General features: G+C 57.5%; 2 protein-coding genes across 8 annotated transcripts in view; both read right to left on the bottom strand.

Moving 5' to 3' along the window:
* Positions 1-1,374: 1,374 nt before the first annotated feature.
* On the bottom strand, positions 1,375-19,396 carry TBC1D2B (TBC1 domain family member 2B). The gene is made up of 13 exons (XM_088148236.1): positions 18,715-19,396; positions 15,848-16,001; positions 13,910-14,075; positions 11,102-11,262; positions 10,272-10,489; positions 8,983-9,375; positions 8,294-8,404; positions 7,764-7,957; positions 6,376-6,873; positions 5,599-5,716; positions 5,141-5,326; positions 4,851-4,972; positions 1,375-4,469 (listed from the first exon to the last, which is right to left on the bottom strand). The coding sequence occupies exons 1-13, from the start codon at positions 19,108-19,110 to the stop codon at positions 4,274-4,276; spliced, it is 2,913 nt and encodes a 970-aa protein (XP_088004362.1). The 5' UTR covers positions 19,111-19,396; the 3' UTR covers positions 1,375-4,273.
* Positions 19,397-19,806: 410 nt separating this feature from the next.
* The window catches only part of FAM81A (family with sequence similarity 81 member A), a 38,973-nt gene continuing 32,779 nt past the window's right edge, over positions 19,807-26,000 (bottom strand). For 5 of the 7 annotated variants that reach the window (XM_088148259.1, XM_088148263.1, XM_088148257.1 and 2 more), the window contains 4 exons: positions 24,202-24,308; positions 23,813-23,948; positions 23,195-23,390; positions 19,809-22,937 (listed from right to left, as the gene is read on the bottom strand). In XM_088148259.1, coding sequence (XP_088004385.1) covers positions 22,831-22,937; positions 23,195-23,390; positions 23,813-23,948; positions 24,202-24,308 — 546 coding nt within the window. In that variant the 3' untranslated portion in view covers positions 19,809-22,830. Of the gene's footprint in view, positions 22,938-23,194; positions 23,391-23,812; positions 23,949-24,201; positions 24,309-26,000 lie in introns of all 7 variants that reach the window. The other 2 variants (XM_088148262.1, XM_088148261.1) reach the window with 2 other exon arrangements.

Raw genomic sequence — 26,000 nt, 5'->3', positions numbered from 1 at the left:
CTGCGCGCGCCCTCCGCGCCGGGCCCGGCCCGCGAGGACCGGGAGAGCTCACCGAGCCCCGCGCGGAAGCTTTCCGCCTTAAGAGGCCGGGCGGGGTTCGGCGGGGTGGGAGGACGTCTACCCATCCCTTGGCCGCATAATGAAGTTCTTCAACTACTGCGAAAAGTGAAATAGCGGATACCGCAGGTTGCTCTCACAAGCGGAATGCAGAACATTAAATCCCCCGAGACGAGTAATTTGGGTTGGCGAGTCATTTCCTGTTCTCAGAGAATGAGAAAGCGCCTTCCTGTTTCAGTCCCGGCTGGGTTATGAACCGGACAGGCGCTCTGAAGGCTAAAACACGTGTCTTTCACTCTGGTAGAGGGAACATCGGAGAGCTGGGGCTGGGCCCGCCGCGCTTTTCCTGGTCAAGCCAGCAGGTTAAACCAGGATTAAACCAGGTCAGGCAGGATGATGAACGGGAATTCCAGCAGGGGAGATGCCCTCCAAATCCTCCTTCGAGGAGGACCTGGATCAAAGGGGGGGAGGAGCCAGCCCTTCTCTCTCAGCCCAGCCTACCTCACAGGGTTGTGGTGGTGGGGAAAATAGCAGGCAGGGGTATTAGGTGTTTGCTGCCTCGAGTTCTCTTGCTCTGAAAAAAGGCAGGATGATGATGATGATGATGATGATGATAAAATAGTAATAGCTGAAATGACTGAAACCGAGAGGGAGGAAGGCTTGTAAGCAAAGGGAGCAGACAGGGAAACAAGGCCCCCCCGTGAGGCTCGGCCCCCCCTCCAGCTGCCATTCCCTGCCTTTTGGCCCTGGCCCCAGCACCGGTCATCCCGGGAGCCCTCTTGACCACCCCTGGCCCTGGGAGGGCGGGCGGGCCCATTCTCTTTCATCAGCACCGCCGGGAGTCACGAGGCTCACAGCCATCCCTTATTCCCGGATGGGCCCACAGGAACAGGGGGTCCCCCCCACGGCCATCGTGCAGGGCAGAGCAGAGGCTTTGTATGGATGGGACAGAGCGCCAGTGTTAAGCTGCGGGGCTGGAGCGCCCGGTGAAGCAGCAGGCAGGCTCCAGGCTCAGCGGGCACCCACAGACCACAACGAAGGCCTCAGGCTCCCCCCACCCCCCCCGCAGGCGAAGGGTCTTGACGGCAAAGGCTGAACTGGGTCAACCCAGGTCAGCGGAAGGCTTCGCTGCACTCCTTCTCCCCGTGCCCTGCCTGCCACGCTGGCTCTTCTTCGTCTGCCATGAAAACGGGATGGGCGGGCGGGCAGGGGCCCCACGGCCACCCCCCTCCTCCCGGCTCGGTTTGCCCCCTTCTCCTCCGCGAAGGCCGTTCTTCCTTCGGGGGGAGGACAGAAGAGCCAATCCAAGCAGCGGCAGACGATGGCGTGTGTTTATTTACTAGGACTGGTGACCCCAAACCAGAGTGGAATGAAGAGCTGTACAAAAAGCCTTTAAAATCAAAGACAGGCAGTTGTCTATTTTCCAGAGGTTGCAACAATCACAAGTATGAACTGGTCAATTTGGGGTGACTGAACCCCAAAGAACTCCCAGGAACCCTGACTGCAAATGTATACAAAGCATGATTCTCCCACACAGCTGAGCACGCGCCCTACTCGAAGGCGACCCTCGCGCCCACCTTGTCCCGAGTGCCCCGGAGCGTGCGCAAGGGGTCTTCCGCCTGCTGCGGGCCCAGCGAGGCTCTCCCTCCGCAGGATCCTGAACCAGACTTGGGACCCAGCCTAGACTGAGGAGGCCTCTCGGGGGTCCTTCTAAGGCCTCCGGCATGACACATCAGAGGCAGGAAAATAGACTGGGTCTGTGCGAAGCTTGTGCAAATAGCAAAAATAGAAGGGTTACACACTACATGAATAGAAACCATGCATAAAATACTTTGCATATATAATATGTAGCAGAGTTTTGAATTCTTTATAAAAAAAGAAGTGTACGAAAACCTCATTGCAGGAACTGAGACCTGAAAAGTTGAAACCTCTACATGGCAAGGGGGCATTGGGGGGACCGTTGCAGCCCCATTGCTGCCTCCCTTTCTTCAGCTTTCTCCCCGAAGGTTGAGAGTTTGGGGGGGGGGGTCTGGAGAAAGAAGTCCAGCCTGTTCAGTTTCCATCGCAAGGAATGCAGAGGGCCGAGGGAGGGAATCCTTTCAGGGCACAATTCAGGGAACCCAACGTAACCCCCTTTCAGAGGAAATCCACCAGGCTGGCTGGCACGATTGCAGAGGGTGTTAAAACTTGCCCTGGGAAACCACAAAATAAGTAAAAGCTCCAAATCTGAGGATTCGCACTCCACCTTTGCCGCCTTACTGTTCCCAACAATTTCAGGGACTGCAGCCAGGGAGGACTTTTTTTTAACTAGTGAGAGCTCGACAAAACAAAAACTTTTGCCCAGCATTTGGCTTGAAACCTCTGGCTTCCAAAGCCAGCTACAAAATCTGACAGCCCAGAATGATGACCTGGGGTTGGTTTCGCCTTTCTTTGCAAAAGAAACTGCAAACGGGTGAAAAACCAGAAGGTGGGTGTTGGGGCTAGGATTCAAGGGCAAGGTATTAAAGTGCCCCAATGTAAATGCCCAGACCGGATCTGGATTCTGTAGGACTGCCCCTTTCCAACCGACACGGGGTCTGCGTGGCGCCTTCTTTACCCCAAGAGCAGTTTGGATCTGGGGGTCCGCAGGCAAGTCCTGCTCAACAGGAGTCAAACTGAGCCACGGTGCCCACTCACAGGACGCCCCCCATTCCACCGCCCCCCATGGGTAACACCCCATCTGCCTGGCACTAAAACCTCCAGCTGCTGGAGCACCCACACAATCTGTGACCAGGGTCCTCGATCCAAGCCAGCCGCCTTCCAGCACAAACCTAGAAGGACTTGCCCTGTCCCCACGGCCACCGCCTTGTGCCCGTTTCAGAAGAGATGTCCTCTTGGAACAAGGACATTGGGCGGGAGCCTCCTGCAGTTCGAGCAGACAGTAAGAGGATCGAAGCCTCTGGGTGAGCTTTGGAGGGGGAGATGGGAGGAAGGCGTTCTGGAGAGAGACTGCACAGAAAGTGGTGGCAGCAAAGGGGGGTCCCTCCTGGAAACTCACGCTGCTAATGAAGGAACACCTCACCCTATCACTCGCCTTCTCTTCAGGTTCACAAACAGCTGTTAAGGCCAGACACATTTCTGCCATGATCTGAGAAACACAACAGGAGAAATCGATTTTCTCTGGTCCAAAGTTTCAGCCGAAGGGCGGGAAATGCCCCCCCCCCCGCCCTTTCAGGACAACAAGGTAAAAAAAGCTGCTAGGTTTCGGGGAGAGCAAATCCTGGGCTCCGAATCTATTCCCCAACAAACATCCGAAGGGTGTGTATTGAGGAACAAAAGCATTTCCACTCACATATCGAACAAAGGCATGAAGCCACAATGGAGTTACTGGATTCTTCCAGGATGAACTGCCACCAGGCTCCTCAACAGGAATTTTGGGGCACCACAAAATGCCAGTCTTCGCCAACAAGTCTCTGACTCATCTGCTCTGCATTAAACAGTGCCTCTCAACCTGAGGACCAGAAAAGCTCGTGGCAAGAGATGTCCAGCCAGGACTGCTGGATGAGACTGACCATCCTGGAGAGAAATATGGTGCCTTTGAGAGCATCGTATCAGGGAAATGACCAATTTCTCCATGGTCTGCGTGACATTTTCTAGCAGAGACGGGGACCTGGCCCAGAATGGGAGCCAGCAGCCTTCCGGAAGCCCCCGTGGTGCCTCCAGATTCTCTGCTGCCTCCCTGGGCTTGAAAACCAAGCAGGGGGACCTATGGCATGTCTTCGAAGGGCCCTGAACAGAAGCCGGCAGCGTTTGCACCAGCCCCGAAGCACCCAACGAAGCACAGTGACTTGATTAATTTTATCAAGACAATGAGGAATGTGTCTGCAAAACGGAATGGTTTGAACACTCTGAAGGTGGGCAGGAGGGAGGAAATGGCACACCAAGAATCTGGTATAAAATGACGGGTAGGAGGAAGGAGCATTTTGCTATTGTGTCTTTAGGCACTTCAGAAAATGTGGGCTTCAAAAGGTAGGAAAACATTCACAGCTCAGCTGCGCGGCTGAAACCAAATTGCCTGAAGTGCTGCGTACACCGAACAACGTGAACAGCACCGTTTGGAAGAAAGCCCCTCCGCCATGAAATGCTGTCATGGAATCTGTCCTCAGGTCCCCACGAGGTCCTGCTCTGCCGGAGCACCAGGGGAGAACGCTCCCGAAGGAGGCCGCCCAGGCTGCCTTCAACCATCCTCTTCATCCTCGCTGATCAGGTCCCTTTTCTCTGGGTTGGTCTCCCTTTCGCGCAAGAAATCCTCCCGCATGGCTTCCAGCTCCATGAGCTCCAGGCGCACCTTTTCCAGGTGGTAGGTCCTCCGGTTCCTGATCTGGCGCAGAGGAAAGGGATTGAGGTCCCTAAAAGCGATGCCGATCAGTTTCCTGGAAGAAAGAACAGCCACCACAGAGGCCTCACTGCCTGCCTTTCAAAGCGGGGCCTCAAATGTTTTATAGCAGGGGTTATCAAACTTTTTCAGGTTGCGGAACCTGTCCGGCTAAAAAAAAAGAACAAAAACCATACGTCTGGAACCCCTGATCAAGAGGGAAAGCTCTAGTGACAGGAAATTGCCTGGGTCCGGGTGGACTTCTTTTTGCCCTTAATCTCTCATGGAACCCCATCAAGTTCTTGAGGAAGCCTAGGAGTCAAAACCTATTTTATGGCACTGTTTACATTAACGTTATTATTCTTTTCTCCGATAAGCTCCTCCTAGTAATATGTGACTGATTCACTTGCTAACTGCAAAGAAAACAAGTAGTTCTCACCTGGCATCCAGGACTGTGCGAGTGAAAGATCTGAGGTACTTGAATATGGAAGTCGAGTCTTGGAGCCTTAAGATCGCCTCCTCTTTGTATTTGAAGAGTGCCAAAGCAAACCGGAAAATAACCTGGGCATTCAAGAAGCTTTGGATTACAAAAGAGAGAAAGCCACATGGACGGTTCCTTCCCCCAAGCTTTGGCTGCCTACCGAAGATCAGCCCTCCACCTCCCAACTCCTGAAAGTCCCACTCAGCCGACCCGCTGGCCTCTGAAGCCCCAGCAGGGGAGCTACGCACCTTTGGTCCCTCATACAGAAAGGAATCCCATATTTTGAAGAGAACGTCGCTGACCACGCTGTCCACAAAGACAATCAGGAACCAGTTGAAGGTGATGAGCGAGGAGTCCACCCGGTATTGTTCAAAGTGTGCGTGCAGCCGGGGCAGCTTCTCATTCATCAGGTCCTTGAAGACTCGCTGGTCCACCTAGGAGCAGGAGCAGGAGCAGGAGCAGGAGCAGGAGCAGGAGCAGGAGCAGGAGCATCTCAGTCTCAGAATGCAGCCCTCTTGGGGAGAGGCTTTCAGAGTGATACTGAAGGCCCTCCCCACTTGTCCTGCTGGGCCCACGCTCTGAGACCCCCGTTCATCTTCAAGGCCTGCCCTAGGTTGTTCGGGGGGCTGCCACTTTTTCTGCAACTTGCCCCCATCTCAAACAGCTTTCACACGTATCAGCCCCTGACAGCTTTTCCTGTGTGTACCTGAGAGCCAAGGAGCGTTTTAGTGTAGTAGTCCCGGGGCATGAAGACCTCCACTATGGTCACCAGGCACCAAAAGGCATCTTCCTGCTCCAGGTAGAGCAGCGCGATGGCCGCCAGCCTGGAAAACAGAACCAAGACCACCACTGGAAGTGGCGCTTCCCGAACACAGCCCAGGTGTCACGGGGCTATTCGAGGTGGCCCCAATAAAAGACTGACGCCAAGGCGTGCTTAGGCCCCAGAAAAAGGGTTTAAAAAAGGAGAGAAGGAAAAGATGTCTTTCTGCCTCTTGCTCACTCCCTCCCTTCCCCCCAAACGAAACGCTCTTTGCCACACCACCATAAAGCCAGGAGGCCCCCGTAGCAAGGCAGGCACTCTGCAGAAGCCAAAACCAGTTTTGGGGAGGAAACAACAGCTCTCTCAAGCCTGTTTCATTTCCTTCTGGAGCCTACAAAAGGGTTACGAAACGTGGAGTGCCACCATAAAGCGCCTCCGGTTCAAAGCCAGGCAAGTGAGACACCCCTGCTCCCCACACTGAGGTCCCCCTGGCCCTGGAGGGTCTGTGTCTTCCTCCCCCGAGAGAGAGAAATAGACTCTGTAAAAAGGGGGGGGCTTAGAAAAGAGATGGCGCAGCTCCGAGACTGAAGGAGGCGCAAGGAACAAACTCAAGGAGGGGACAGAGGGAAACTTGGACAGGCTGTCGAGGCTCTGTTAAGATAACATCCCGGCAGAAATAAAGCCGCGCTCCTGGAATCGCTGCCGTCTGTTTCTCGGCCATACCTGTTAAGCCCCTGGCAGTAGCCGATGTCGGGGTTCCGCCAAGAGAAAGCCAGCAAGACGTTCCGCAGCTTCTGAATGCCCTCCGAGGTGGGGGACGAGTAATGCTTGTTGTTGGGCAGGGTCCGCAGGAGGTCCAGCTCGATCTGCTTGGAGGCCGGGTTCTGCTTCTTCAGGGCGTTCTGAAGCAGGCTCTGGAAGTAGCCCGGGGGGCTGCGGTCCTTGAACTTCTTCACGTGGAGGCCCACGCACCATTTCCATACCTGGCAACGGTGGTCGTGGGGAATCCCGCCCCGGATGAGGTTCTTCAGCTCCACCGACCGGACCATCTCCCTGTTCGCGGTGGCAGCCAGGAAGTTCTCCCACTTCACGCCCGTGGACATCTCCTGGTGCTCCGAGAGGGACAAGGATTTCAGGTCCAAGGCCCGCACTTTCGCAACCAGCCTCTCCTCCTCCTCCTCGTCCTCTGGGACCGTTTGAAACCCATACACATCGTATTCGCTGGAAAGCAAAGGAGAAGCGGGGTCACGTGCCAGAAGAACCTTTGAGGAAATTCACAAAAGCCACAGCTGGCGTCCAGGGTAAGAAAATGCCCCAGGTTGGTTCACGAATGTGAATATTGGGCTGAATTCCAATACTTCGGCTGCATAAAGCTAGAAGTTAAGCGCTCTCTGTCCCAAGGGGCGCTGGCTACAGGCCGGAGGACAGGCGCCTTCCTATCGGGGCTGTCCCAGCATGCGGGCGCGCCAGTCTGGGTGGCAGTGAAGGTGCTGGCCTGGAAACCAGGCGACAGTGAGTTCGAAGCCTCCCTCAGGCACAGAAGCCAGCAGAGTGACTTTGGCCAGCCCCTCTCTCTCAGTCCAAGCACAGGGTTGTTGTGGTGGGGAAAACTGGCAGGAGAATTAGGTACGTTCACCATCTTCAGTTATATTTAAAAAAGGTGGGAAAATAATAATAAATAATAATAATAATAATAATAATAATAATAATAATAATAATAATAATAATAGAGATTAAACTGGATTTGCTAGCTTCTCCTGGGCAGTCACCAAGGCCTCCACTGCTGTTCCTTGTGAAAAGGTGTTAAATGCACCCTGAGTGGTCTCTGCCAAGTGAACTGTGGGGATGGCTTCAGGGGCTCAGCTCATCCTCTGCTCGCTGCCGGAAAGGGCACTGCTGCCAGCCTGAGAAGCGCCCAGGATCCGTGCCCCACGGCGGGACCTTGCCAGCGCTATCTCAGCAGCCGTTCTGGCCCTCCTCACATTCTAGGCCAAGCTGAAGGCCGGGATACGGGGACGAGCTGCTGGCTCGGAAGCTGGGCCCAGGTCTCCCCGCTCCCGCTGCGCTAACCTTGGGACACGGCGGGCCGAAGCGTCAGACCTGAGGCTCACCTGACCAGGTGGGGCCTGGAGTAGGCCTGTTCGGGCTGTTCGCTGCTGTCCACCTTCAGGGCGTCTTCCAAGAGCTGGGCGATGATGTCGCTGTGGGGACTCTGCTCCTCCGAGCACACTGGGGCCTTCTTCTCCTGAAGCAGAATCAGGTACCTGCTTTCCACCTGGCACATTCTGGCCTCGAGGCTCGTGTACTGCGTAGGACACATCGGGGGGGGGGTTAGGCAGGGACCTTGCCTGTAACAGCCCGAACGCGGAAGACCCGGGGAAGCCTCCGCACCAACCAGGATCCTGCCCTCCAAGCCGACCGCGATGCGGCAGCTCCCCCAAGCGAGCGACGCGTTCGGGGTCGGCCTCTGTCTGGGAGGGGAGGCGGCAGAGCAAGCGGCCAGCTTGGAAAGCAGCCCCCAGGATGGGGCTCAAACGCTTCTCTCTGCCCCCCCCAGAAGGACTCCCGTGCCAGCGGCTCCCATCCGCCCGAGGGCCTGGACCCAGACGAAGGCGTCAAGACGAGCGCTCCCCCGGCTGACCTTGGCCATCAACTCCTTCTCTCTGTTCTCGGCATTTCTTCGCAAAGCAGAAAGTTCCAGGATCTCCTTATTGAGAAATTTGTTCTGGGTTTTGTAGCCCTGCAGACTGTCCTGTCAACAAACAGCATGGCGGGAATGAGGCAGAGCCGGGCATTTTGAAGCAGAAAAGAAAGGGTGTGGCCGGCTCTCTCCCACGGGAGGGGAAAACGTGGCGCTTTTAGGGTGGTTGGGCCCCCTGCTCTTGGCTTCGGGGCTGCCGGTGGTCAAAGCCAAAATCGAGTCTGCGGGATGCGCAGCTTGGCACACTGGAGGAGCTCAACCACAGTGGCTAGTAAACATGGTGAACGGCCTGGCGTAGCGTGTGAATGTAGCCCGCTGTGGCTTGTTTAAGAAATCATGGTTAATAAAACCACGATCCGGCACAACGCGAGAACCCACGCGTTCCCTTCTCTCGCCCCAGGCACTCCTTTCGCTCGCTGTGATGGCTGCCGCGCCCAAAGCAGCCTCTTGCTTTCGGGTTCTGCTGCTTTCCTCGCCTCTGACCGGTCAACAACCGTAAAGCAACTTTCCTGCTCCTCCAGACTCAAGCCACCACCCGAGCGAGTCAGCGGACTCTGGAGGGACAGCGAAGAGTGGGCGAGGGGGACCCCGAGCGCCCAAGGCCCCCGGAGACCAGCCACGGTCCTTACCTTCAGCTTGCTGAGCTCCTGCAACTCCTTGCTGACGGGGGGGGAGGCGTCCGCAGGCCCTGATCCGGTCTGCCAAGGCGATTGATCCTCGCTCTCGCTCAGCTCCCTGGAGAGCTTCACAATCACCTCATCCTTTGCCTGGATGGTCTCCATGAACATCTCCAGCTGTTCGTCCAGCTCACCCACCTTGGACTTCAAGCTCGCCACCTCCTGCTGCAAGTGCTCCTTCTCTAGGTTCAGCCTTTCGAGCTGGTGGTTGAGACCCAAAATCTGGTGGTCTTTCTGGTGAAGCAGCTCCAAGTGGCCCTTGGCCCCGCCGTCACAGAGGGGCCCCGCTAAGTACCTGTCGTATTGGGAAGACCGGACCGTCTGCTGCAAGAGCCGCACAAGTTCCTGGGAGGAGGCGAACAAAGGCTGGTGGGGGGGAGATGCCGGCAGGTCGTTTCTGAAACTGGGGGGGGGCAATTCACAGGGGCTGCCACGCGCTTGGACCTGCTGCTGCTGCTGCTCCAAGCCCCCGCGCTCTGGGTGCCCCAGGAGCCGCACCCCGATCCCCCCCGAGGCAGAGAAGCACCTCCTGTTCCAATCCCGAGTGCCCCCTCAGTTCCCGGAGAGGGACAAGGAAAGAAACGAGTCCTCCTGCGTGCAACAACTTTCTCACTAAAAATCAGGGCTTGCCAGCCCCTTGGGGGTCTGCCCCAAGCTCTGGGGACCACCTGCCGCACATTTGTTCCAAAGCACTTGACAAGACCAGCTGCTGCTGCTTTTCAAAGAGAGAGCGGCGCAGTCTAGTGGTTAAGGCCCAGCGAGATCCTGGCCCTCACTTCGGCCCAGAAGCCCTCGGGGGCCCCTGGGCCCACCCCTCCCTCTCAGCGCTACCCGCGCCCGGCTCTGCGAACCCCCCCTTGCGTTGTGCGCCGAGAGTGGGGAGGGCGTGCAGAAACAAGCGGAGCCTGCAGCCGGGGGGCACGCGCAACAAAGGACCAGCCGCAGCTCGGTGGCGGCTGCTCTGCACGGAAGGCGGCCTCGCAGGAAGGGCTTTCCTGCGCCCTTGGGCCCCGACACAAGAACGAGGAAGGAAGCGGGCGAGGGAGGGAGGCGCCGGGGTTTCCTGGAGGGAAGCAGAGTCCGGATAACAGGCAGGCGGACGGGCGTTCGGCCCAAGCGCCGGCACGTCCTCCGGCTCTCCCACCTTTATTTATTATGCGTTTACTAAGCCAATTCAATAGCTGCCCACCTCGGCACAGGCGACTCCAGGTGGCGAACGACAGCCTTCTCGCCCCGCTTACCTTCTGGCTGGCCAGCTCCTTCCTGAGTTGCTCCACTTCCTCCTGCTGGCTCTGGAACTTCAGCTGCATCTCTGCAGCCGTCCGGCCGCCGTTCCAGGCCAGAGGAGAGGTCTCCGGGCTGCTCCGGCCTTTGCTGGCGGCCATCGGGTCCTTCCAAGGACGCCTGGCTTTGTGTGGGAGGCGGCCAAAATCAAACGGGAAGGCTGAGCCGGACCCACCTGCAGCATCGGGAGGCAGAAGGTCAGCTGGTTCAGCGCCTCGCTGGCTGCCACCGAGCACCCCGGCCCGAGCGTGACGTCCAGGGAGACCCGAGCCATCCTTTTAGGGCAAGCCCTCCTTCTCCTCCTCCTCCCAGTGCCGGACTGTCAGGCCAGCACCATCCTCCGGGAGACAGAGGAGCCTTCTCTTAATTGTCCTTTGAGAAAAGCCAGGATATTAAACCACGCGCCGAAGTTGGGTTAACAGCCAGGCTGCTGACCCCAAACCTCCCAGCAGAGATGGGGCGGAGGTGGAAGGCAGGGTTCCCTGGTTCTCCAAGGGAGAAGCCGATGTGAATTGTGGGGGGGGGGCACTCGCTGCAGATGCCTCCTCCCTGGATCTGGCACTTCTGACGCTGCTGTGCCAACCTCGGGTGAAGCTCAGGGCCGGAAAAAAGTGCTCATGGCGTGCAGAGGCCAACCTGGGATCCTGCCACCCTTGGGGACCTCCTTGGGCCGCACAGCTCAGAAAAGGGGGCGAGTGCCCCCAACCGTCTGCAAAGACAGAACGACTCCTCCAAACGCAGGAGCAGAAACGGGGGCGGGGGCAGAGCGATGGACAGAAGCTGGCACCTTTGCTGGGTTCTGCTGCCAACCTTCTTTTTTCTTCCTGAGCCGCTGATTCTTGCAAATCTTTTGGGGTGGGATCTAGCATTTCCCATTCTTCTGTGTAAAAAACACTCTTGCGGTTTTCACTACTTCCTTTTCCGGTTCTTAAGGAAGACACAGAATTCCTGTGAAGTGCAGAAATTCAAAATGGTTGTATGGTCAGAGAAAAGTTGGCTGATATTTTTAAAATAAAGCTGCAGAAGCCAAAACAGAAGAACCAAGTTATTTCTTTCAGGGCCAGATGTACCTTAAAGCCAAACATCTCACTGACAGAGGTGAACATGCTGGAAACGCCGGCCCGAGAATACGTGTGCCCTGAGAACATAATCTGACCCTCTCGGGCTTCAAAAGCTGTCCAGGACGGAACAACTCTGCTTTTTAAGGCTTCTCCCTCCATCACAACCCTTTGCCCTCTGCAACCCCAAAGGTTCACAGGTCCTGCTGCTTTCGCTTCCCGGCTTTCAAATACCAGAACGCCTGAACTTACAACCGGGGACAGTTTACTCTCATGCCTCTGAACTAAAGCACAAGCCACAGGGCAGGAAACGGTGCAACCCTGAACCTCCGATGGCCAAGCTGTGGCCACAAGGCGGCCGGCTCTTCTTCTGGGTCAAATTTCTGCAGTGTCAGATTTCCACTTCCCGCCAATCTGAGGGGGGGCCAATTTAAAAAAAAAGGCAAAAAAGAGAAATCTTGGCTCTGACCCACTCACGACACTTTGCTGCCTTCCTCAAAACCATGAAGGTCCTGCAGTTAGATTTCTGCAACACTGAGAAGTCGCACCCTTTTTCCAAGAATGCAACTTAAGCCCAAGACTTCTCGGACATTTTTAAACCCAAACCAACATTTCCAGATTGGCCAGAAACGGCTCCCTTTCTACGTTTCAAGGCAAAGTTCATCAGGGCAATTTGTCCTACTTCTCTACCCTTTGTGCAAAGTGCGAGTTGGAAAACTCGGGCCTGCAAGCAGAAAGCAGGTTCAACACGGGGCACCCCAAGCCGCGAGGAATGCCTGACTGCAAAAGCCAGCCCTCTGTTTCTCCCGCGGAAGGGTTTACCGCAGGGCAGGCTTGGTTTGAGAGGGATCAGCAAAACAGGGAAGCTGCTGGTAGTCAGATGTCCAACAGAGAAAGCACCCAAAGCCACGCTTTTGGAGAAGCCCAACACTTCTCACTTTGTATCTGTGGTAACTTCACTAGGCGCGTGCAGCAGCTGTTACAACACAGACAACTTGGCTACTTTTCCAGACAGAAACTTTTGCAGCTCACGATGAAAGTGCTGCGTTTCTAAAGACGAAAATCTAATGTTGTGATTAAGCAGTAAGCAAGGAGGAACTTGGTCAAGTCACACACGGGAAATACAATCTGACTCACAAGTTCAGGAAGCCCTGGTGGACTTCCATCACCAACGTCTGCCAATTGTTGCGCCAAGCACTCCTGACCCACAAGGGCCCGATCCTTTCTCAAGTTCTGCACGGACCTTCCAGCAGGCTGGCCACTCGCCTTCCACCAGCCATAACCAGGAGGGTGCTGGGGAGCAGAACCAGCAACGGGGCAGAATTAATGCTCTCTAGCATTTCGCACAAGAATGGACAATTTGGGGACAGACTGGAGAAAGCCACTGGACAGCTATGCAGAAAAGTTGTGCAGTTGTCACAATTTGATTCCCAGAGCTCAAACTGCCAGATAAGGAGGCCTCTTTCTTATAAGAGGAGCAGCATTGCAAGAGAAGGGAGTTCGCCCAACAGCCTCGGGAGATCACCGGCAGGCACAGAAAAGGTCTCGGGGCAAATTCTGACCCGCAGATCTAGTATTCTCCTTTTGAAAGCCTGTTATGTGACTCAAGACGCTTCAGAATGAGAGGGTGCAAATCAACCACACTCCCCAAAACCGTGAGGCAAACATGGTCTCGTTTGCCAGGGCCGCCAAGACAATGCAGGATGGAAAGAACCTGGAGTTACAGCTATCGGTGTACCGACGTTTGTGTTAAAGCAGCCATGGATGAAAACAGCCCAGGACCATCTTCCAGCCTGAACAAAAGGCCGTGGATGTGGATATTAAGGAGTGCGAAAGAACCCAAGTGACCAGCGGTTCGCCACTCTGGGAATACTTCCAGATGCCAGTGAATGACAAGACAGTGGTTTCAGCTGGGCAAGGGACACGCTGCAGCAAAACTCTTTCTTGGGTGCTGAATGTGCTTTTCCCCCATTTAAAAAGAGAATATTAAAAGGAAGGGCTTTTAAACCCACGTTGCAAAGATATGCACGCTCACCACCTTTTACACCAGGCTAGGGGTGTCCCTTCTACAGAACAAGAGGAAAGGAAGAAAGCACGCCTGGGTGCAGTGAAACAGCTCAGGAGCTGAGCCACAAGTCACGAAGTTCCTGGTTCAGATTTCAGAGTTGCCGTGAACTCATTCAGGGACCACAGGGACACCCCTTTCCCATCTGTATTATGGGTGCTGTTAATGTTGAGTTATTGTCAAGTGAAACACGTCCAATCTGAAAGCATGGCATAATCTTTCCTCCATTACACAGAACTCCTCTAAGGTAACAAGTTCAGAGCACGCTGCATGACGATCCCTGGCAATGACGATTACCCTGGGATTTGGCTGCTGGAAACCTAGTTTCCAATGCCTCTCTGCTAACTTCCAACAGCTGTAATTCCAAGCAGGCCCTTGGCAAAGAAGGCTGAACCGGGTTCTGAGCAAGCCCATCTGCAAATCCCCAGCGGCTGTGGGTCGCGCTCCCAAGCCGACGTCCTCCTGGACTCACCTGATCTCCGTGCCCCACTGCTTCAAGGAGAAATTGATGGGGCTGGGGTGGCCTGGGGCCGGCAGGCAGGCTGCTTGCTCCCCCACCAGCTCCGTGGGGGCGATCTCCACGGCGAGGACATTCCTGGCTTTCTCGGCTGAAGCGTTTGGAGGCAGCGCCGTCAGATCTGAGGGGGGACCAAGCAGACCAGTTATCCGCAATGCAAACCGACTTCCACCTCGGGGCTTAAAAATGGTTGCAAGAGGCTCAACATGTCACCACGGGAGGGGACAATCCAGGCTGCCGAACCCTCGCCTCTTCAAGGACCACCTCAGGAAACGCGGGAGGCGTGCTCATCGGCTGCCCCGTCACACTTCCTCTCTGCTCGGAGCTCTCTGGCAGGAGGAGCGCTGGCAGCGGACTCTGGGCTGGGCAACCCGGTCCTGCAGCCCAGCGAGACAGCTCCACAGAGCCGGGCTCGCGCGGCTGCCACTGCCACCAAGCCAGTCCAAAAGCCGACGCCTTCTGCCCAGAACCGCCACTGTGCCCTCGGGCAGGTGGAAAGCAGCTGCCAGGCCAGACGAGGGCAGCCCGGGGGGGAAGGGGCCGGCCCCTTTTCAGGAGCTCTGCAACGGAGATGCCTCCTGCCCTGAAGACGCTCCCCCAGCTCGCCCGCCCGTTTTGCTGCCGCGACCATCCCAGGCCGGGCTCCTCCGTTCACCGGGAGAAGCGGGCGAGGGGCCTCCCAAGGCCGCTCTGCAACTTTGCACAGGTTTCCACGGAGGGAACCGCAGCCAGCTGAGAGCGGCAGGCCCGTCTTTCGCGCGTTGCGTGCAGCAGCAGGTCTGCACGCTCCGCGGGAGGAAGGAGACGGCTCTTGCCGGCCTCGCACACGCCACAGTGGCCAACTGCATCTGCGCCTCGCTCCTTGAGGACAGAACGCACCGTACCCCACGCCCACGCCCACGCGCCCGACTGCCGTCTGCCCGACTGTCGCAACCTTTCTGGAACCACAGGACGCTGCAGCTGCCCGTCAGGGGAGCTTTACCTAACTTCCGACCGGGGAAGCGCGGCCGCCCCACCGCCCTCAGAAAAAGCTCCAGCGGTTTTCTAATCGGAGCGACTCGGCAAACGCTGATCACACGAGGGGCCTTTGCCCACAAGTCCGCCGGATTTTACATCTTTAAACACACGACTGTTAAAAAGGGGGAAACTGTGAAGGACGTGATTGTTGCAACTGGATGCCAGACGGAATATACGCACATGAACATACCGTGCCTCGTATATATTTTAAAAAATCAGGGCTTCCTATAAAGATTCAATTAGAAAAACAAAACAAAAACCCCAAGTGCCTCGAAATACAATTCTGGAAGACAAAAATCCACAAAAAATCAAAATAAAACAGAAAGCTGCTGTGGGCATGCACACTACACACACGCTACACACACACACACCACAATTTCCAATATGCATATTTTTAAAGTAACTATTTTAAATAAAAACTTCCTGTTGTGGAAAAGAACAAAGAAAAAAATCACCCAATGAAGAAAACCAGCTTGTTGTGACCAATTAAAAAAAGATGTGCCGAGGCAGCTTTCACGGAGCCTGGTTCGGCCGTGAGCCTTGTGAACGATCCTGTGAACAATCACCTGGCTGGGAATCCTGGGAGCTGTAGTCCCAGCACAACTGGAGACTGCCGGATGGGGAAGACTTTGCAGGGGCATCTGGGCTGAGACCAACATGCGGAACGTGCCCCCGCTTCAGTGGCGCGTGGCGGGATGCCTTCCACGTTTCCCTTTGAAAAGGGCTTTTTATCCTTCTGATCCAGCCCAAAAACGTGGAACGCGAAGCCGGTGCGGAAGAAACGCTCCACGAAGTTGAAGCCGCAGCCGTGGTCTAACCCGGCAAGCGCATTCCTGTGCTGTCCACTGCAAGGGCCCCGGGAGAGACAACACTTACCGGGACTGTCTTTGGCCACCAGCCCCTTGGAGCAGCCCCCCGGGGTGGGCGACGTCCGACTGCACCTCTGGGCAGCGTCGAGGCTGTTGCAATATTCCCACCTCTTCTGCTGAAGCTCCTGCAGCCAGTACATCATGTCCTGGTGCGTTGCGGCCTGTGACGGGCAGACGCAGGGAAGCGCAGCACGTTAAGAACAAGAGCATTGCCGTAAGGGCAAAAGAGCTCCCCGCCGGGATGGGTGCTTCCTAATTCCCTGGATAAAAATGCAGACAAGCCAGCTGATCCCACGCCTTCAACAGGCTTTTCAGAGCTGGGAGGAGCCTTGAAAGCGATCTAGCCTGGCCCACGGCAGGATCCTGCACCGCAGCATCTTGGGACCCCGCGAGGCACCCCTCTGCCTCCCAGGGCCAACTGCACCACGTGCACTGGGAGAGTTTCCAGCATTTTGCTGAGATCTGCTTCCCCCCCGGACGCCCACCAGTCCTACTTCCTCCACCCCGGCACTCAAGATTTCGTGTTCCGCACCGTGGACCAAAACGAAAGAATTCGGCTCTGTGAACTGAGTCAAAGCCTCTCTCATCTCAGCGGGAGATGCCTGTGCTGGCATTTCGAAGGCGGACTGGGCGACCGCCGGGTTTTCAGGCGGCCCCAGAGCCACCGGTGCGCTACCTCTTCCGTCTTTCTTTTCTGCCACTTGTTTACTCAAAGACCAATTCCGGTCCTCAACATAAAGATTTATCATTATCATTACAATTGTGTGTCTATTTAAATTTTTGTGTAAAAATATGCAAATACCAGAGAAACCTCTCTGGGGGCAGATGCAGAAAGAAAGAGGGGCTGAATTCTGCTCTTTATGATGAAACATCCCAGGGGGAAGGGTAGGGGGCGACTTCCCAAGACCTAATGGGCAGCACTTACGCCCACCTTTAGACGCAGGGCCAACTCCAGACAAACCATCAGGCCGAAAACAACAACCAAGGAACCACCAAGGAGAAAACTGCCCCCAACACTGGCAGGGCAACCCCCTGCATATCAGCAGGCAGCCAACCCCACCCTCCCGCGCACTGATGGAGTTCCCTAGTCGGGTCGCGAGATGCCCGCAAGCAGCCACCCAGCTCAGAGGGCACCGAGGTCTCCACAGTTCAGCTCTGAGCGACTCTTCTCTTGGAGCGACCGGTTGGAGGAAGAGGAGACGGCCAAGCACAGCTGAAAGCAAACTCCTCCTAATTTTCCAAGCGAGAGCAATGAAAAGGCAGGATCCTGCAGCGCTAATGGAACCAGTTATGCCCCACGATGCCCAGATGCAAGCTCGGTTTGGCGAACGCATGCAATCTGCAGAGAGACTGAGCGAAACCGCAGGTGATCCGGCGGGGGGCAGTCTGGCCCAACAGGAGGAGCCCAAGGCGAAGGGGAGGCTCCAGAGGAACACCGCTTCGCTCCAGCCTTCCTCCGGCCGGCCCACGAAGAGCAGGCAGCCCGGGGCCAGGCCGAAGAGCAGGCAGCCCGGGGCCAGGGGCCAGGCCGCCTCGCTCTGGAAACATCGGGGGCCAGGGCTGGGCAGAGCAGTCGCTGCTGGGGCAAAGGTCGGCAGAAGGGCCTCCCGTGGCCAGCGAGTCGCTCCCAAGCTGCCTCGAAAGACGGGGGGGGGGACGAGCGCTTCCCAAGGACAACCCTTTTGGAAAGCCCTTCGCCTTCCCCTTGGCCAAAGGGCACTCCCCCCCCACCCCCCCACCCCCGGGCCAGCCCCAGCGCGCGGCAGGCGAGGGAGGCCCTGCCCTCAGTCTTGTGATCCGGAGCACCATCCAAGCGTTGCACAAACAGAGCTGCCTCGGCGGGACGTCTCGGGAGGCCTCCCCGGCCTCCCCTCTGCCAGGCTCCTCGGGAAGCACAGGCTCGCAGGAATCGCGAGCGAGCGAGCGGTTCAGGAAGCCTGAAGCCTGCCCGACAGCGCCCAGGGCCTCCAGCGCGGGGCCCGGCTTGCGGGCCCCAGCTCTCCCAGCGAGGAAGGATGCGACCAAGAGGCGAGAAGGGCCAGGACGCCCCTCAAAGCCTTGGCCTTCACTGCTCCCGGGGCTCGAAGGGGGGCCAGGGCCACGCTTCTGTCCTCCGCAGCAGCAGGATGAAGGTTCCGGGGCGCTGCTCTTATTGGGGTCAGCCCAGCTCGAGCCAGGGCACCACCCAGGAGAGGACGGGCTTGGACGAGGAGGACCCTGACCCACCCCCCGTCACCGGTTAGCAGAAGACCCGCAGGCCTTCCTGGCACCTGCCTCACCCCCAGGGCCACCCGAGGGCCCGCTCTGTATCTGCGGGGCCGGGGGTGGACCTGGCCGAGGGAGGGAGCCCAGCGCAACCGACGCAGCAGGAGGACCACGACCCGCCCAAGGAGAGGCCAGCCGGGCCGAGGCGACCCGGCCTTCGCCCCTTACCCTGCCGCAAAGCCCGCCTATGCTGCCCGACTGCCGCACTCATCGGCCGCGGCGCCGGACTTCGCAGAAGGGGCCCGCGCTGAGCACCCAGACCCGAGAGCCATTCGCAGAGCCGCCTCCGGCGGGGACGGCGAACGAGGCCGGCAGAGGCCGGTCCCCGTCCGCCGCTGGGCAGCTCCGCGGCCGGGCCAATGATTAACCGGCCCCCGCGGCCAGCCCCGACTTGCCCCGCTCCCTCGCGGAGGTGGCACGCAGCGGGCTCGGGGGCGCCCGGGGTGAATCCGAGGGGCCCCGGGCTCCCCGGCCCCACGCCGGCCTGGCTCTCGGGGGGGGCAGAGCAGGAGGGGCGGTTCCGCGCCCCCGCGCCCCCCGGCCGGGCGAAGAGACCCCCGCGGCCCGAGCGCGCCCGGCCCGCGCCCGCCGGGCCCCGCGGCTGCTCACCCGCAGGACGGCCACGCCGCCGCCGGGGCTGTGCACCTCGAAGGCGAAGGCGGCGCCGGGCGCGCCCTCCCGCTCCTCCGCCGCCGCCGCCGCCTGCCGGTCCTCCTGTCCGGGGCCGGGGCCGGGCCCGGGGGCGGCGGGCGGCGCGTGCAGGCGGAAGGCGGCGTGGGCGAGCTCCAGGCGGCCGAGCGGCAGCGCCTCCCGCGGGCCCTTGTAGTAGCAGAGCGCGCAGCGCCGCGCGTCGAAGGCGAACCAGCGGCTGCGGAAGGCCCGCAGCGGGCCCTTCCCGGAGAGCTTCTGCAGGTAGCCGCACAGCCGCGGGGGCCCGCCCGGCTCGCCCCCGCCCGCCGCCTCGCCCCCGCCCGCCGCCGCCTCCGCCACCTCCTCCGCCGGCATCGCGCCCCGCCGCCGCCGCCGCCGCCGCCGCCCCTCGCTCGGCTCGCTCCGCCCGCTGCAGCGCCAGCGCCAGCGCCAGGCCAGCGCAGCTCTTCCGGCCGCGGCGCCCGGCTCAGCCCCGGCGAGGAGGAGCCGCGAGCGCCCCGCGCGCCGCTGCCGGAGGAGCCCGCGCCGCCGCCGCCGCCGCCGCCTGCCCAGCCCTGCCCTGCAATGCCCGGACGGGGCCGCGGCGCCCCCGGGGGGGCCCGGGAGGGACGCGGCCCCTGCTCGGGCGGGAAAGGTTCCCTCCTGTTCAGCGTCTAAAAAGTCCTCCGGGCGGATGCCGTGGGGAAAACGCGGAGGCCGAAGCATCAACTCGCAGGTCCCACGCCGGGCACGTGGGGAATTGCAGAAAGTTTTACAGTGAAGCATCCCTTAAAACTATAAATATGTATCTGCTTCTCCGCCCCCCGCCCATATTTCATTTTCACTCTTAAAAACTTTAGGGTGCCAAGCAATGGTTATTCCTAAAAGTCTGGTGGGCTTCTTTGCAATCTTTATGCCTGCCTATTTGTTAAACAGCTAAAAATACATATATATCTATATCGCTCTCAAGACATTTAAGAAGTACTTGGAGAAAATTATTCATCATTATTTCCGTGGATGAATTCAGATTCTTTTTTAATTTGACTTTTCAGCAGATGCAAGTAGGAAAGAGAGACTACAGCGTGTTGTTCAGGCTCAGCCCGCCTGGTTAATTTACCGTACAAGGCCAGAAAACCAGGTTGCTCGGCTAGGGGTGCGTAGGATCCCGTGCAAGGCCAATCCTAAGCGCTTTTACTAAATGGTGGAAACTCGGTTTGTGCCGAGCCTGGCGACTCTATCGGTGCAGCAGGCGTTTCCCAGGGCAGCGGTGGAACCAAGGGCTGCCTGCTCTCTGTCGGGTGGGGGCCCCCATTCCAGATGGGGACTTTGCCCCCCAACGGGGACCCTCTCGAGGGCTGGGCCTGACCCTGGGAAGGTCAGAACGCAACTCGATCTTCCCCAGGCTGGTGCCCTCCAGAACACTGGCTGGGAACTGGGAATTTGGGAAGCGTAGTCCCAACGGGGGGGGGACGCGGGGGGCACGGGAGGCTGACCTGCCATGGCTTTGTCCTTCCCCGCCTCAGTGCTCTGGAGAAAGAGACTTTCCGTTCACAGATGCACATTTCCCCCCTTAACAAGAGATTTGCTGGCCAGGCTGTGGGCTCCAGCTGATTCAGGACTGGCGGCAGCGAGCAAAGCCCTGCCAACGTCAGATGTGGCTGGCTGGCTATGTGGGGGCAGTTGGGACATTCTGCCTGATCCATCTTCGGTTGCAAGGAGGGAGCACTGGTCACATCGTCCACGCGCAAGGAGGTGGGATGCTAGGGCACACGCCGGGGCTGCCACGTCTCCGCAATGAGAGGAGACAGAACCGAACCTAAGCAACTTTCCTCCGCTCAGGGTGCGCCACTGGCTTTGCACAGGTTTACAGTCGTGGAAAGCGGAGCCAGGGCCCTTGGAAGGGTGGCTCCAGCCCCCACCACCTGCAATCACGGCGCGGCGCACGGTGGAGGTGCGGGTCCATTCGTTCCCTGCAAATTCCTTGGTCCACCATAAGGTCTCTGGGATTAGGAGAGTCAACCGAGTGTCGATGGAAAGATGGAGGGTGGCTTTGAGCCAGCCCACCAGAGTCGGTTCAGTCGATCCCCACATCTGTCAGGATTCTGCTGCGGTGGAACCTCTGGATTTGCCAAACAGACTGGGGAGAGGGAGATTTGCAAACACACGAGATTTAATTAAACCAGCATGTTTGAAGTTCTTTAAAGCGTGACTGTAAGAAGTAACGTCGTAACAGTGCCCCAGGCCTGGTGGGCCTCTCTGATTTGGGCTCGCTGCCCAAGGAGGGGCAGTACGGGAAAAACAGTTATAATACAGGAAACAGACGGAATCCAATCTGTACAGTTCGCTTGTAGGGAAAGGGCTGAAAACCCAATTCTTCCACGGCCCCCCCAGCTGAACATCCAGGGGAGGGGGCTGGACTGTCATGGAATGGACGTGCTTTTGGTGCAAAGACCTTCTATTACGATATTCTACATTTTACCAGCTTAGCTCATATCTGTATGAGGTTAACATTCTGAGGAAAACATTGTAAGATTCTCCACCACGAGACGTTACAAAACCAGAACCTTAACAAAACACAAACCGAGGAAGAGGTGTAATAAAGTCAGGAGTGTGGTTTTTGTGAAAATACCAGCTTGTTTGAACATCTGTACAAAATCATCTCAGCTCCAGGTGAAGGCAGAACAAACCAGTTCCTGTAGAAACTCCCCCCGGACAAGGCTCCTGGGGGCACAGTCCAAGCCCCACGGCATTCGGAGGGAAAAACCCTTGATTTGCTTTCCCTTCCTGGTGCCTAGTCAGTTGGACCCCCAAAGGCCCACAAGGTTGGGTTGGAGTCTGGGGGATTTCAACCACAGCACAGCTCCAGTTTCTCCAGCATGCATCTTATGCTGTTTAGAAAGGGCGACAGTACCTGTGGCTGGGTGGATCCTTGGAGATGGAGGGCAGGCGACCCTTCTGGGATGGGGGCCTGGCTGCAGAGGGTGCGACAGGAGACAAGGAGGGCACGGGACCGGAAAAGCTGCTGCCATCCTCCAGGTCCCGCTCTGGGGCATTCTGCTGTGAACCTCGGATGCTGCCTTACATGGGGCCAGGTTTGTGACTAGCAAGGATGGCGGGCACAAAGTGAGGCCTTGGCTACCATCTGCAGCCATCTGGTCCTCGTTTGGGGAGACACCAGCATCCTGTGGCCACTGAGCTGGGCCCTGGGTGTAGCGGGAGTGCTTTGGCAGTGATTGGCTAAGGTGCCCACTGAAGGGGTGGCGGGCGAATAGGATGATGTGGGCAGGGCTGGCGAGAGAGCTGCAGGGGGCCAAGAGTTCCGGAGCCAGAGGAAAGGGGTGCAGGAGCAGCAGCCGAGGGACAGAGGGCAAGAGGCCTTCAAGGGCACGCGGGCTAGAACAGGAGCAGCCCCGAAGAGCAGGCGTTCGGGAAAGTCAAAAGTGGGGAGAAAATGGGCAGAGAGAGGTCCAGAGCAAGAATGGATTCACAGACTGTGCAGAAGTACAAGCGGGCAAAAGCTACAGGCCGTTCTTGGAACTTGTCCTGAGACCTTTACGCAGGGTGGGTACATTGGTGGAAGCCAAAGGAGCAATCAAATGTGCAGGGACCACCAGCTGCTCAGCAAAAATCTGGCGCAGAGGATGCTCTCCCGGTGATGGCCGCCTTCCCTCCTTGGTTGGCACCCACTTACCAACTGCAAACCGCCTCAGTCCCGCTCTGGGCAGAGTGATTTGAATTCTAGTGCCTCCTTCACTGACCCGTCTTCCAGCTCAGGTCGTTGGCTCTTTTGGCACATTGAAACAGATGGCACGGCGAGGCTTTGTCCCAGTTCAAGGAAGCAAGTTTCCGAAGTGCAGGGAGAACGGCACAGCCGTGGTCCTCGCGGGGCCTCCCTTTCAAAGGACACGTGTCGCTGGCCACACCTGGTGTGTCTTATTTACAGTAAAAGGACCCACAGCTCCAGGGAATGGGGACCAGCCGCTTGGCCCAGACGGTGGGTTTCCCTCCCAACCTGGAACAGAGGGATGCAGACGCTTTGCCCTGCGGCCTGCTCGCCTCCTGACTGGCAAAGCTCCGCAGGGCTTTGCTGCCCGCTCACTTCATCTGCTCGATCTGCTTCTGCAACTCCTCCTTGTCCAGCTTCATTTTCGATTCCAGGACCTGCTGCAGGGAACCTATGCTCTCGTAGATGGTGGAGAGTCCTTGACGAGGGAGAAATTGGGACACACTTGGCCACCCCTTTTCCAGAGGAGCAATCAGCCTCACCTTTGGTGGGCCTTTCTCTTCCAATGCAGAAGCAAGCCGCCCCCCTGCCCCGTCCCCAAAGGAAAGGCGTGCAGGGAGAGAGGGCGCAGCCAGGAGACGTCCTAGCGATGTAATGGGGAAAGAGGCTATCCCGTTACTCAGAATGTCCCCCCGTGGCACCTGTTGCTGGCTGGGACACCCCCGTTCTCCTTACCAGCGCTAACCTCTGCCTTGACTTCTTTGATGTCCTCGGTGAAATCTGTCTGAAGTTTGCTGAGCTGGACACTCATCTTATCCTCGGCCTGCTTCGCCTCCTGTTCCTGGGCTGCAAATTTCTGCACAGCTTCCATTTTCTCCAGCTTCCCATGGATCTCACTCAGCTGCATTTCCAGGGCTCTGCTGTCCATTTCCTGTGGTCAAACCAGTTGAGACTCGCAGTTAGAGAAACAGCCCCACGGTGACTTTCTAGGCCTTCCTCCGTCTGCCCTGTTCTAGGGGTCTTCCTCTGGGCCCGGGGAGCACGTGGAAAGTGCCAGCCTCCTCCTCTGGGAGGAGGACTTGTTCTCCCTGAGGGAAACCGTCCTTTCCCATCAGCTCTGAGGAGAACCTCGAGTCAGTTGGTCAACTTGTTCACCTCTTGGCACATTGAGCGAGGCTAGGGCATCACTGCTTTCCAACAAACCTTGGTTAAAACAACTGTGGCCTTGTGATGGGTGAACCCAGTCTGTAGCCTCACCGCCTTTTTGCATCAGGAAACAACTGCAAGCAGCCCCTTCTCTTGCCCCAGGATTGGGGATCCTTTTCAGGGGCCAAAAGAAGACAGTAAACGTACACTTTTCTCCTTAATGGCCAGAGAGAGGTGGTCTATCTTCTCCAGAAACTTCTTCTCAAAGCGCTCCTGCTCCTGCTCCATCCCACTGCGGGCAGAGGAGATCTGGCTAGTGAGGTGATCAATGGCCTCCTGTAATCTAGTGGAATAAAAATAATTCAGGCCCCCGTCTGAAGTGGCACCCCCTAAATAAAATAAGCAAAAGGCATCACGAAGCTCAAATGGAACGCTTGGGTACCCAAGAAGCTGCTGTGACCAGAACTGAATTTCCTTCCCCAGATGCGCACGTAAGGATGCTTTCAACAGCAGCACGTGGGGTGGCCCTGCTACGGCCAGTGGGGAAAGCTGCGTGTACCCCCACAGGCTGGTCCTCGGGCGGGGGGAGAACCTACTTGGCATCCAGAAGATGGAGCTGCTGGTTGCTCTCTTTGTAGGCCAGCTTGAGCTTAGCATCTTGTTGCATCACGGATTGCTCAATTCTGCTCAGAAGATGAGAAATCTGGCAGGGAAGAAAAGTCAGATGATGGCTTCTTCTACCTTTAATTCCAGGCTCCAAAGACATACAACTCTAGTCTGGCTGGAAGCTGATCAGAACTAGGGGGAAAGCCCTAGGCTCTCAAGTAGGCTGTCCTCCAAACCGCTTTGAAACCGTTGGCTTCTGTAGCAATCCAAACCGCTGGGATCCTTTCGGCCAGCAGTGTTTGGCGGCTTGGTCTCTTCCCTGCAAAGGGGGGCACGGCCTTGCTTCTGCGCAAGCCCACCTGCCCACAAAGGAAGGGGCATTCTCCCCGAGGAGGCCTCTCCGGACTGGTTGGACTGCAACTCCCCCACACCCCAGCCAGCAGGGGGGAGGTAGCCCAACGCCCCAGAGGCCCCTTGCTTTGGAAGGGCCGCTGCATGGCTCCTTCCATGCCCACGTGCAGCAGCGCAGCAGCGCCGACGATTCACTGCCTGCACTGCAGAGTTAGAGCACCAAAAGAACATGGGGGGGGAGAGAGGGAAGCACCCACGTAGCCATCCCACCCCCCAAAATTGCCCAAGGCTTCTCTCAGCAGGGCTTGGGCATCCACTCAAAGGGCCCGCTGGATTCACAGGAAGGCTGTGGCTGATGGGAGGAATCCAGGAAAACAGTCAATCGATCAGTAAGTCTGCAGAGTGTCTCGCAGGCCAGATCCACTCCAGCATAGCCGTCGCGGCACCCGAACTGTGAGGATTCCAAAAATAAATCCAAAAGAGCTCTCCATTCGCCAGGGATTTGACAGCCTTTTTCCTGACACGGGAAAGCCGCAGATGGGTAAAATCTGATGTGCTGGAACAGCACGGGATCCCTGTTCCATTCTGACTCACGCAGACCAGGGGCTGCTGAGTAATGCGGGGAGAAAATGATTTCATGCATTTTTACGGAATGATTCTTCTTGCCACCATGCTTCCAGATGGTGAGGGGGCCTGGGCAGAGCAGGCGAGCCCGCAGGAGCGGTGGGGGCGGAGGAGGACGCTGCGGCCTTTCCCTGACCGGCGGGCGACCGTCCTGAGGCCCCGACCCAGAACGGGCCCAGGGCGCTTCGAAGGTCCTGCCTTCCTTATGTGAAATGCTGACACCCCCCTTTCCTCAGCTAGCAACACAAAGACACCAGTCACCCAGCATGTGCATAACCATTTTGTGCAGTAATAACAATAATAATAATAGTGTAGCTATGCAGCATCCAAGAATGTAAAAAGAAACTGCGCTCCTCGCTATCGCGTTTCCCATAGCAACTGAGGCCACCACGGAAATGAAGCCTCCATTTATAGCCTTCCTACCAGGGAGGATTTGGCCACCACAGAGAATCGAGGGAGGGACTTGGGATCCAGCCCTCTCCCCCCTCAAAAGCCGTATAAGTGGCCAAAATTGGGCCCGGAATGCACTGAAACTGATTTTGCTCACATATTCATTCATTCATTCATTCATTCATTCATTCATTCATTCATTCATTCATTCATTGTTGTGCTCCTGAACTTCGGCTTCAAACTTTCTGCTCCAACGCCCCCTCCCCACAGCTCCTCTAGGCGCAAGAGGAGAAACCCCGCCACACCGGCAGGCCAGGAGGACGCGGGATGGGAGCCACTCTTGGCTCCCCCAGACCCGAGCCCGCTCCCCAGCCTCGGATGAAAAACGCTACAGCAGATCTGTTCCTTTTTCTGGGCTGCTGAG

Source organism: Python bivittatus, unplaced genomic scaffold (assembly GCF_059951505.1).
Source record: "Python bivittatus isolate LINGU-HERP-01145 unplaced genomic scaffold, Pbiv_v1 ctg000530_np1212, whole genome shotgun sequence".
Classification (NCBI taxonomy): domain Eukaryota; kingdom Metazoa; phylum Chordata; class Lepidosauria; order Squamata; family Pythonidae; genus Python; species Python bivittatus.
Note: the sequence above shows the minus strand (reverse complement) of the source record. Positions and strands in the feature narration are given on the sequence as shown.

Bases quoted from the DNA above. Each gene is read 5' to 3' on its own strand.
- TBC1D2B (XM_088148236.1), bottom strand. From the start codon at position 19,110: ATGCCGGCGGAGGAGGTGGCGGAGGCGGCGGCGGGCGGGGGCGAGGCG. The intron at 11,263-13,909 runs GTGAGTCCAGGA...TGCACTTCACAG, and splicing joins CAGTGGGGCACGGAGATCAG to GAATTCTGTGTCTTCCTTAA. The intron at 4,973-5,140 runs GTGCGTAGCTCC...TTGAATGCCCAG, and splicing joins TTCTGTATGAGGGACCAAAG to GTTATTTTCCGGTTTGCTTT.